Source organism: Sander lucioperca, chromosome 9, assembly GCF_008315115.2.
Source record: "Sander lucioperca isolate FBNREF2018 chromosome 9, SLUC_FBN_1.2, whole genome shotgun sequence".
Classification (NCBI taxonomy): domain Eukaryota; kingdom Metazoa; phylum Chordata; class Actinopteri; order Perciformes; family Percidae; genus Sander; species Sander lucioperca.
Genome location: NC_050181.1, coordinates 23296546 through 23308995, shown reverse-complemented (window position 1 = coordinate 23308995; position 12450 = coordinate 23296546). Strand labels below are relative to the sequence as shown.

Below are 12450 nucleotides of genomic sequence, written 5' to 3'. Positions count from 1 at the left end.
CGGTAGAGGACAAAGTGTACGCAAAGTGTTGCCGCACTCGCATAATAGTTTGTATTAACACACAACATAGGCTCATGCTCATCTACCCATACAGCCACATGTCAGCATGGGGCTGAAGGTTAACGTTACCACTGCCTGGTGAGACTGTAACAAAGGCGTCGTATACTACCTAAGCGGTAGATTTTTACAATTTATCTTTGTCGACAGCAGTAGACTATTTGGGGAATAAACCGCCAACACGCTGAGTTTGATTTATTTATTTAAGAGTAACGCGTGGGACGTTGGATGCGTGCCATGCAATTAAACATTCAAGTGGCACTACACGATATTTGAACGGAGCCGCGCAACGCTCTCTTCAAGAGCCAATACAACAACAGAACTATGGATATGAATTTACTATGGGGTCCGGGTACTAACAGAGACCCCCAAGAGCCACGTATAACCCCACCCCCGGCTTCTCATATTGACACGTGAGCACTTAGAAGAGTGACTCGACTAAGTTGGGGGCGGGGTGCTTTGCGCCCCGGGGTACACACATACTCGCAATGCTGGTCCAACTCGTCTCTAACCAAAGAAGCTGGCCACGATCAGGCCTATATTTCTGGCTAAGCTAAGGGGCCTGCAGGCAGGCTCTGGAAAAAGCTATAAACCCGCACTAGAGAGACGCTAAGGTTATCTCTCCCGTGCGAATCGGTGCTCCACTGTAATCCCATGAGTCGCCATGGCCAACCAGCTTGGGCAATGGATACACAGCTGGTGTATACCTAAAAGGCCATATTTTAGTGCAACAATGCTGTTTAAAACATGACGTGGTGTTACAAGCAATGAGCAGTTACACTGCGAGTTGTTGAGTCTGATATAATTGTATTTGCCAACTGAAGGCAGAGTCAAACGTTAGTAACTATAACGTTAATGTGTAGCGACGTCGGAAGCCCTGTGTAAGAGACAAATAGTAACGTTACAGTGTTGCCGTGTTAGCGCATTAAGAGGAGGAAGACTGTGCTTGAATAAACGGTGTTTACATTCTCCAAACCCTAGTTTAAGTACGGTTAAACCAACTCATTTGCACGGAGCAGCTAACACGTCGACAACATTTAAGCTAGCTAGCCAGGACTAGGGCCCTGAATGAAATAACAGCTCGTCACCCGATTAACTTTGAAAGGCCTGCCAGTGAAAGCTGAAGGCTGCAACGCAACATCCCACCACTGTAACTCATGATAGAATGGGACAGAAACAAAAGCAGCAACGCACCTTTGGGTTTTACGTGCACTTTAGCGTTTTTCTTTGAAGCCATGGCGAATATCTGGCAGCAGTGATGGTAGACCTCTGAGCGTAGTAGAAGAGCAACTGGAGCGGCCGGGAGGCTGTACTTCTAGCAGTGAAAAGAAATCAAATTTTCTTCTCCCGTCTGATAAAACCCAGAACCCCTCCGTTCAACATTAAGACTGACAGCTCTCTAAACCAATGACATGACTTGCCACACAAAGGTAGGCGGGGCAGGGGAATTGTCAGACCAATTGACTTCGAGAGGCGTCGCGCATTCAGATTCAACCGTGTGTAGTTTTATCTTTGGCCCGCCCTCTCCGCTCCTCTGGAACGTGGCAAGATGGTAGATCCCCTGGCATCGGCTATATAATAGGCTGCAGAATTCACAATGGCAATTTTATTTATAAAGCATCTTTAATTAGGCTACACGTAAACTTAAAGTGCTTTACATTAAAAGACAATGACATATGGCCATAGTCAGAATTGCATGACAAAAGTGATTCTGACTAGTATTGCAACTTGCCAGGGATTTCAAATGTATGGGCCATTTTACAATATTAAAAAACAGAGGACTGGGGCGCCTGGGTAGCTCACCTGGTAGAGCTCGCACCCATGGGTGTTTACTCCTCGACACAGTGGCCCTTTGCTGCGTGTCATTCCCCCTCTCTCTCATGAAAATGCCCCAAAAAATAGGCTAATCTTTAAAAAAAAGGAAAACAAGAACTGTGTCTACTTTGCTACATAGAGGGGTTAAAGAACACAACAGGAGAGAGAAAAATAAAGATACATTTATGTAGATTTAAACTTTGCCAGTTCTGGCTTTAACAAGGTCTCATTCTCTAAAAGATTTGATGTTGAGATGGACATGATTCCCTAAATAAACTCATCCCAAAACACGTGATGTTTTGAATATACAAAACATTTTACATAAATAAAGACATTTACACCATAAATTGATGGAGACAAATTCACCAGAAGGCAGGAAATGAAGTGTTTGACGCTGAAAATTTTGGTTATAATGTGTGTCCCCTTCCCCCACCCAACCCACATCCTTGGGCCTTAGAAACTGACGTGTTTCATTAACATGAATTGTAAATGTGCACTATTACAACATTCACAACCAGCTGCAAAACTATCCACACACATGGCCTCCAGCAGAGAACTGACCATTTGGTTATCTATCTCACATTTGGTCAGCTCACAGACAACCCAGCCCCCAGGGTGTGTGTGTGTGTGTGTGTGTGTGTGTGTGTGTGTGTGTGTGTGTGTGTGTGTGTGTGTGTGTGTGTGTGTGTGTGTGCGTGTGTGTGTGCTGTTCTCACATACTGTATGTATGGTTGAGTGATTGAGGGGAGCTTTGTAATTGACCTGGTGTGGGGAGTAGTGTTTTTGGGCGTGAGAGGTGATTTAATCACCTGAATGGAATGTAATTTGCATGATGGTTGTGTGTGGGTGTTTGTGGTGGGTAGATATGCGCTTTCACCTACAAGTAAACTGTAATGTTAAAAACTGCTACTGGCTCCCTGTACAGGTTGATTTGGGGGAATTACAAATACCATTAGTATAGCAATCCTGTATCCTATGTTCAATTTGCATGGAGGAAAGGTGATGTCTCCTTGGGAGACATTCTCTATAGCCTTTTTCTTGCAGCATTTGGTGTAAATATCCTTTAGGCAGGGTAGGGCACCATCTATTGTATGTCCAGCGGAACAAACCATGTGTGCATATGGATGGTGTGTATATGATGATGATTTTGGATACAGGCATGAGAGAGGAGGGTATGGACGGGTGGGGAGAGAGACAAAGGTAGAGAAGTAAAATTGGACCATTTCTGTTTTGGTTAGGAGTAATGTTGTGTACAATGATCCGCTAGCCAAAAGGAAAGAAAAAAAAGAGGGAAATAACAATCTCGTTTGGTTTATACAAAACTTCCTAACATGCTGAAAAAATCACATAATTTAAGGTGATATATCAGTTTGTGCCAAAACTAAGTTCTGAAAAGAGGGCCTTGGAGATACAGAAAGAGTTGACGCACATCTCAGTTTGGTTTTGGGAAAGATAAGGTGTTTATTCTTTTTAATAGAATGCACACTTTATCATATTGTGACAATTCGAGTAAGCTAATTCATTTGTTTTGTTAATTTGCTAATTATTATTATTATTATTTTTTACAATTATTTTGCCAATGATTTTCTCCATTAATGAAATAATTGACCAGTTTATAAAATTTCAGAAAATGCTGAAATAGGGTAAGGGTCCACCACAGCATTTATATTTGCACCTTAGGCTCCAGACAAATAGAGATTCACAAGGATCCTATGAACTGTGTTGTAACACAGAAACTAAAGAGACCACAGGCAGAGTGCACACATGCCTACTGTTGTTTGCAGGTAAGCAACCTGTTGCGTTATGAGCCCTTAAAGCAGCACAGGCCAATCACCTTGTGTGCTCACTATCTGCTTGGTGATGGATAAGGGTGGAGTGCAGTATTTGTAGAGGCAAAGGGCAGAGAGACTTTTCCACAGGGAAATGGAGAAAGGTGTTGTGCAAAGGGAAATTAGCTGGAAAAAGTGTCTGGGCCTGGGTGGTTGAACAGAATGGTCTCTCCTGTCTGAATTTCAGATGAGGGTCCTGCAGACTATTATCAAATAAAAAAGTCCATAGATTTATGTTTTTTATCTTCACAAGGCTTTGACAGGAAATGCATCAGCCTCTCCTGTTTCCTCCTGAGTTTTCTTTACAGAAAATGCAGCAACAAAGGGAAGCATGATACAAGATGTAGATGCAACAAGAGGTTTGAAAGATATTCCTGCCTAGTAGTCACAGTCACTGTATTAACAACCAACTGTATTATGGTTCCAATGGACTTTTTGTGCTTGCAGATACACATTTTAAGAAACACTTAACTTCTGCACCCTTTCCAACACTACAGAAGGTAATTAAGGCCAATGTGAAAAATGTAATGTAAAGTCAGACTCTTGACTCAGTATTCTGACTTTATTTGCAGAATTCTAACTTTAAACTCAGAACTCAACTTATTTTTCTTATCCTCTTTCGTACATCAAAGAGAGGTGCATTGTTTCTGTCAAATTGAACTGTGGAGCATTTTGCTCAACAGGTTGTTTAATGACAGAATTGTGTTTTTCACACTGTTTCTCATTTCTGTTCTGTGTGTGTATGGCTTGTACTCAAATAGCTGTTGCTCCAAAGTTTTAGTCCAAGCAGCCAATTTCATTATCAATAAAAAATAAACAAAAACAACTGAAATTGAGAAATACTCATTTTAGTTTATTTAATTTGTAAGAAATGATTTGTTGGGACGTGCGTATGTGCATGTGTGAGTGTGTTTTCTGGGTTTCTATGTGGTGACAGGTGTGCAACAGGCCTCCTGACTCACATCTCTCACTTTGTCCAACAGCTCTCTTGCACCCCCTGCTGACAGAGCATATAAGACATCCACTCTTTCTGGATTGGCTGGATTTCTCTGACCCACTTTATCCATACACAGTACCAGCACTGATGTAACTGTAACCTATGGCTGTTCTCCAGCCATCTGAATGTGTGTGTGCTCTATCTAGATCTCCTCGCAGATTTCTCCATCTGTTTAACCCTTGTGTTGTCCTCCCGGGTCAAAATTAACACTCTTTTAGACACTGTTTTTACGTTTTAGGGCACTTTTTCCATTAACAGCAGTATATTCACCACTAGACCTATTTATTTGCACTAGTTTTACACTTATTTTTTGTAATTCACGGTCAATAAACCTCATTTATATGAAATCTTTTAATTTTTGTGTAAGAAAAAAGCAGAAACTATGAATGATTTTGACTAATGGTTAAGATGAGAGGAATGAAGGTAATGGATAATCACAGATCTGTCAAAGTTTAGTCAGGATAATGCTATAAAATTGAATACAACACCCAAAATTTTATGAAAATAGAGATCTGATCCTTAATTTCCTTTGTGAAGAGCGTCTTATGGAACCATCCATGTTATTTTGGGGCAATTTGGTTGAAAGAAACCCAAATTTATGATATAGAAACTTTGAAAACGGGTCAAATTTGACCCGAGGACAACAGGAGGGTTAAAGAGAAGTTAAGGTGCTGAGTAGCCCTGTCACTCTGAAAAGATGCCCCACCACTTCATGGCAGAGCTGCTATGTAATATATGGCTATTGTTGATTTTTATTTTATGTAATTAATGACCTAGTAGCCATGGAAATAAACATGTGCTTGTGTTTAAGTAATCACGATCAAACTATCCAAATGGGGGGTATCACTGATTCCTTCCCAAATAAATGAGCTTCATTGACCTTTTTCACAGTAGGACATTTGGCTTGTCATAGCAGATAAGTAACAATAATGATGGATTCACTAACGATTGCAATGCGATGCAGCAATTAGTAAGCTTATTTGCTACACCTTGTGTTTGACAAGTCAAAATGTCTGCTGTGATATAAAGGTCTACCCAACATCACATTTAGATTCAGGGTGTAGACAGCAGGGCAACAGAGACGGGCTTCATAGCTTCAGTTGCCTGTGTGGACACAGGAAGCTGTTGATTAACTTGTAGATTTCATCAAGTCTATTTGCATCACATCCCATCAATACGCGATAGTGACGAATCAAATGTCTGCTAGTCTGTTAAAGCACTCTGATCAAATGAAATCTTGATCTTGCATGTACACGCCTTTAGAAAGGAGAGTGTAAACAAACAAACAAACAGGTTATAAAAAAAACGCACACGTGAAATTCATGTTTGTGAAATTGTTGTTTTCAATTGTGATATCTGAAGGTCCAGAAGTCACATCTACCTACAGTATATGTGATACTTTCACAATGAAAGGGTATTTACTCGAGATTGTGAAAATGAAGTGTCTCTTTAAATGTGATGTGATGCAGTGTATGGCCAGGCAGCTTCTTTTGTACAGCACATTTCAGCAACAAGGCATTTCAAACATAAACATAACATAACATAAAACATGAAAGAGCAATTGAAAACAATTCAAAACATTCTTAAAGAGAGCAGCTGAAATAGATCAAGACAGGTATGAAATACAAGGAGAAAAGTTACAGTGAGTGCAGTGTAAGAAATGAACAGTTATTTTAAAAAAGAGGCAGCATGCCAGGCAAGCAATGTCTAACACAAGTGTCAAACTCAAGGCCCGCGGGCCAAATCCGGCCCGCATGTCATTTTAGGTTCACAATACATTTTGGCCTACCTAGTTTTTGTAGCTTTTTCAATGTTTTGTCGCTCTTTCTGAAGTTTTTGTCACTTTTTTCGACATTTTTGGCACTTTTTTGGACGTTTTTGCTTTTTTCTTGATGGCTAAGTTACTTTTTAGGGGCTTTATGTCGACCAAACTGTAAGTGAGAAGGCTATATGAGACATGTAAAAGATGCTTGACTTTTTCAATGAAATAAAAGCACGTGAATAAACTAAACAGGTCTGGCCCTTGATGTGATTCTTATTTTCCAGTGTGGCCCTCAGTGAAATTGAGTTTAACACCCCTGGTCTTACATATCTCTCTATAATAATGCCTTGCAAATTAATATAGTAAGTATTTATTGTTTTAAAGATATTATGCAACCAATAAGTCTGCATAGGACACTATCTGTAAAGAACCAAAGGGTCACAGCATGGTTTCTAACTCAATGATTAGCGGTTGTTGGTCACCAAGCTGTTCAAACACAGAAAATCTGCATTATAACTCTTTCAGGGAGTTGTGTATGTATGGTAGGTGGTGCAATGTCAACCCAACACTATTGCAACGTCGCCTTAAGGGGAAGTATGGTTGGAGAGATGATGGAAGATATATTTCTGCAGTTGACACCTGATAGGGACACGTGATTTTCAGTCTGTTGATAGGTAGTCAACAACACACGGGTTCCTGCAGGGGTGTCGGACTAGGGGTGGAAATGGGACTGAGTGCCCAGGGCCCTCATTTGAGGACCAAAAAGATGCTAGAATGAATAGCTGTGGATGTGGGGAGGGGCCCATAGAGAGTCTAAGTTTGAAAAGTCTGGAAAAGTCTGGAAAGTACGAATCAGAAGGGTTGCACAAAAGTCTAAATGAGTTGGGGGAAGTTTCTCAGTCCATTTATGTCATTTTATAATCCTTACAGCTTCTTAGATACTCTGCTACCATTTAAAAAAGCAAATTCAGCAGCTCAGCCTTTTTTTTAACTATGCACTAAAACTGTGGAACTCGCTACCCAAGGCTATTAGAGATGCAACCTCCGAAAACGTATTTATTCAGCACTGCTTTTGACTAACTGTCACTGGTTCGCTTTATTATCATAGTTTACATGTTTCATTGCTCCAATGCATTCCCTTGTTATATTTCGATCTTTTACATATTCTATTGTTTTTGGCATACGTGTTCTTAATGTTAGCAGCATCTGCTGTTTGATGCTCATTAGATTGTTTGGCTTAATCACACAAGTGTCTGCACTAATTTGCATCATTTTATTTTGTGGTTTCTCACTTTGTTGGAAAGCACACTCTTTGTATGAAAGATGCTATATAAATAAAGTTTATTCTTATTCTTATTATTGTATACAGTCCACAGATAATCTATTATAGAGGTGTTTCTTTATTTCTGCAATTATAGTAGGCTATTGGTAAAGAAGGCTACATCCTTAGCTGGTGATAATTGGACTATATATATGGATTTAAGTAAAGCATGATGGCTAACTGACTTCCTAGCGGACAGATCTCAGAGTCCGGGTTAATGTAACCCTGTCCAGTAAACTCTCACCTTCCACTGGGCCCCCCTCCTCTGGGCTGTGTGTTTTCATCACTTTTATTTGTCTACGAGTGCCACTGCCAGAACAATCATGTGTCTAGATTTGGCCTTAAGCATGCTGATGACTCTAATCATGAGACACAAAAAACCCCTTCATATTTATCTTGTCAACAGTAAACTATGGTTATACAACTTGCACTGTAGGTTGATCTCAGGCATATTTGGGCTTTGCAGTGTTGTAGAGTAGATCATGTTCTCTAGACTGAGTGGGCAGATAAACATGTTTACTGAGCTAACGCTGATCAAAGGTCTGCACAGCGACAGTGCACAAAGAGAGAAACAGAGCAAGGAGGGAGGACAGGAAGACTGAAAGACAGGTCATGAAAGTAAACCATATGGCTTTATGAAGCTGCATTACTGAGGGTCTAATGACTTAATCAAATCTATCCCTAAATCCGCCTTTTTTCATCTTAAAAACATTTCCAGACTCCGGCCATCACTCTCTGACTCTGTGGCAGAAACCCTCATACATGCTTTCATTACCTTGTAGAGGGAATTAAGTCTAAAATAAGGCCCTAAGGCCTGTCAAATCTGACTCCAATTTATTAATTTCCGTGCCTTCTTACATCGGACTTAAGTTTACCAGAACACAAGGATCAATCTGAGATGAAGAGTTCAGTTAAGCAAAGTTTACTGAGTCCAACATAAGAGTTACAACACAATTAGTTCAGAACAGCATCTAAGTTTCCCTGGCAACATAAATTAAATCAGAGCTGGTCCACCAAGATCTCGTCTGAAGTGAACCCTGATCGGAGTTTCCTGTGAACCTCCCGTTTGGACTACTGCAATGGAGTCCTGTCTGGGGTCCCCAGCAAAACCCTAGACAGGCTCCAGTATGTCCAAAACTCTGCCGCCAGGGTCCTCACCCACACCAAGACCTGGCAGCACATTACCCCAACCCTCCTACACCTTCACTGGCTCCCAATTAAGTCCTGCATCAAATATAAAATCCTCCTTCTCACCTACAAATCCCTCCATGCCCTGACCCCACAGTACCTCTCCGACCTCCTCCATACATACACTCCACCCCGAAACCTGCGGTCCTCAGACGCTGGCCTGCTCACACCAGACTCTGTACGTTTGGAGACAGAGCCTTTAGTGTTGCAGCCCCATCCCTCTAGAACACCCTCCCTACAGATATCTGAAATGCTACATCCCTGGACATATTTAAAAAACCTAAAACACCAGCTGTTCACCACAGCCTACAACCTCCCTTAGCTTAGCCACAGTAATTCTGTAAAGTGTCCTTGGGTTTCATGAAAGGCGCTATATAAATAAAAGTTATTATTTAATGCTATGCATTACTAGGGACATTTTTGTCTTTTTCATTTATGTTACAATTTGGGCTGTGTTAATACAGTTTTCCCTCAAATGTTGGAATTTTGCAAGTACTTGATGACCTTTACACCATATCAACTGCTTTCTGAGATTCAAACCTAATCTCAGCCACTTGACAATCCCACTCAGCTTCATGACCTCTTTAGCATTGACATGTTGATCAATACTTCAATAGAATCAGCTGATACCTTAACATGTTTGCCAGTGGATATCTGATATGAAATACGGATCTACTGTATATCTACTAGGGGTGGGACTCACCAGAGGCCTCACGATACGTAGGGTTGGGTACCGAAACCCGGTTCCACAGGGGAACCGGTTCCTACTCAACTGGTAGGAATTGCACCGGATTAGAACGCAAATTTCGGTTCCTCATTTTGGTTCCACTTAATGTGTCGACCGAAATATTTTCCCTCTGTCGCTCCGAAACAGATGTAAAAATATCACACTACCGTTAGCTAGCTACTGTAAATGTAGGCTACTTTTATAATGCCATATTTTCCCTCTGGGCTCACCCAAAACGGACGTAAAAGCATATTAACCATTCACTGCACATGATTGCTCGTAAACATATTACACTTGTTCTGCTAGTCTATTGTTAGCTAGCTAGCTAGCTTTTAGTGCAGTTAAAATGCCTAAAGCGAAGAGGTCCAAAGTGTGGCTGTATTTACAGCCAATGATTCTGACATCGCAAAATGCAACAAATGTTTCATAACGATTACGTGCAAAGTGGGAAGCACGTCGAATTTATTGAAACATGCGGCGACATACTATAAAAGATCCTTCCTTTGATGTCATTTTTCAGTTTTTCAAGAATCGGTTTAGGAATCGGAATCATTTTAAAAGTACCGGTTTCGGCATCGTAAAAATCCAAACGATACCCAACCCTAACGATACGATATCATCACGATACTTATGTCACGATACAATATTATTGGGATTTTAAACATTCTGCGATATGTTGCAATTTATTACCTTTTTTCTCTACTTCTCGTGGACCAAGCAGTCAAAGAACACAGGATTAAAGTTCAAAAGGTTGGGTTTATCTCCCCCAAAACAGATATTCATAAGTAAATAAGGCAGAGTTATAGGGCCCTTTAAAAAAAGGTCAATAAAACATAACTCTACTACTGAATCATTTACAATTATTTTGAAAGATGTGTTTGCTGAGTATTTCGTTGTTGTTGGTGTTCTAGCTTGCACTGAAATGTACATGTTATTTTATATTTTTTATTTTTAACATGTTAAAAAAAACAACTAATCAAACTAACAAAAACTCACATGGAACTGGACACAGACATGTTGCTACACACCATTTATTAACAACACTTTATTTCATCGAGCCATATTCATGTGCACAAATCCTGCCTGTCTGCTTATTACCAGACATACACAGACCTTTCCAGTTTCAAAAAATCACATTGTATACATCACATCACATTCTCGTTCTTAAAGGGCAATGTAAATAAATAAACATTCTGTTATTATTGACCTATGATAGGTTGTTTTTCTATTAATTTATTAGTAATATATTACAAAACTGGGCAATTAGTGCAACATAACATTAAACCTATTCTAGCTTTTGAAACCATTAATGAAAAATAATTATAAACTCAGTGTGAACCGCAAATTTATTTTCTTTTTTTTTTTTTTACAATACTTGGGTGTGTAGCATGTGCATAATATTGGTCCTGACAGTCAAAGGTTTCTTGTCATAAATGAAAAGCAAAAAAAGATACACTTTTACACTGTTAAAAGAAGACCAAAGTTAAAATCCTCAACCAGGAACAAATAGACATGGTTGGGTAGTAATGGATTACATGCAATCAGGATTACATGCCATCCGATTACAACAAAATAAGAAACTGTAATCAGCCCAGATTACATTAGAAAAATGTGCAATTAGATTATATTTACATTGTCAAGGCTCGCTTGATTACATTCTTTAATAACCTCTTTAAAACATGGCAATTTTAAAATCATGAAACCTTACAGTTACACCTAAAGTTTATAACAGCATGTTTTTACGAGCCTTATTAGATTTGACCAATTCATGCTGAATATAATATATATACTGTATATCCAAATAAGTTACTACCTTCAGGTTGCCAGTTTTGTTAATGGCGACTTATCTGTTAATATATTTGTTTCATTTTTAGGCCTTTATTTGACAGGACAGCTGAAGACATGAAATGGGAGAGAGAGGGGGTAATGACATGCAGCGAAGGGCAACAGGTCAGAGTCGAACCCGGGCCCGCTGCTTCGAGGAGTAAACCATATGGGCGCCTGCTCTACCAACTGAGCTATCCGGGCGCCCTTAGTTCTGTTTTTATGAATGATGGAGTTTTTATTCCCTTTTTTTTTTTTACATTGAAAATGGAGGATGAGTTAATGAGTAAGTGCTCCTCTAGCATGCAAGAGCAAAGTCCTCCATGTGGCCTTTGATTAAAAAACAGCAGCAACAGAAACGTACACAAAGAAACAGCATCCCACATGTTGTAGAAAACACACAGTACAACTGTAGAGTAGAGCTGCAAAGATAAAACCATTAATTGCCAACTATTAAATGAAATAAACCGCTAACTATTTTGATTATCGACTCATCGGTTTGAGTTATTAAAAAAAATGACTCAAATACTCTGATTCCAGCGTCTTAAATGTTAAATGTTCTAGTTTCTTCTCTCCTCTGTGACAGTAAACGGAACATCTTTGAGGTGTGGACAAAACAAGACTTTTTTTTCGACATTTTTCACCACATTTTCCCGACCAAACCACTAATCGATTAATCGACAATGATAATAATCTTTGGTTGCAGCCCTACTGCAGAATACACACAGTACACCTGTAGTATGTGCCAGTACTGTGTTTGTAAGTGTCTTTTGATTTGACCGAGTGTAAAAGCTAAATATGCAAAAGGCATTTTATTTGCTCTGAAAATGTTTGAGATGTTTAAAGAGAAAAAATAGTGGAATTTGTGCAACTCCAAAACATTTTTTAGCATAAGGTGCAAGATTTACAATGTTTCATTTTGAAGACATC

The 12450-nt window shown here is 39.7% G+C and overlaps 1 protein-coding gene across 3 annotated transcripts in view; it reads right to left on the bottom strand.

Moving 5' to 3' along the window:
* The window catches only part of asph (aspartate beta-hydroxylase), a 57437-nt gene extending 55909 nt beyond the window's left edge, over window positions 1-1528 (bottom strand). For all 3 annotated transcript variants that reach the window (XM_036005571.1, XM_036005580.1, XM_036005585.1), the window contains exon 1: window positions 1252-1528. In XM_036005571.1, the coding sequence (XP_035861464.1) occupies window positions 1252-1294 (43 nt within the window). In that variant the 5' untranslated portion in view covers window positions 1295-1528. The remainder of the gene's footprint in view (window positions 1-1251) is intronic.
* Between the last annotated feature and the right edge of the window lie 10922 nt (window positions 1529-12450).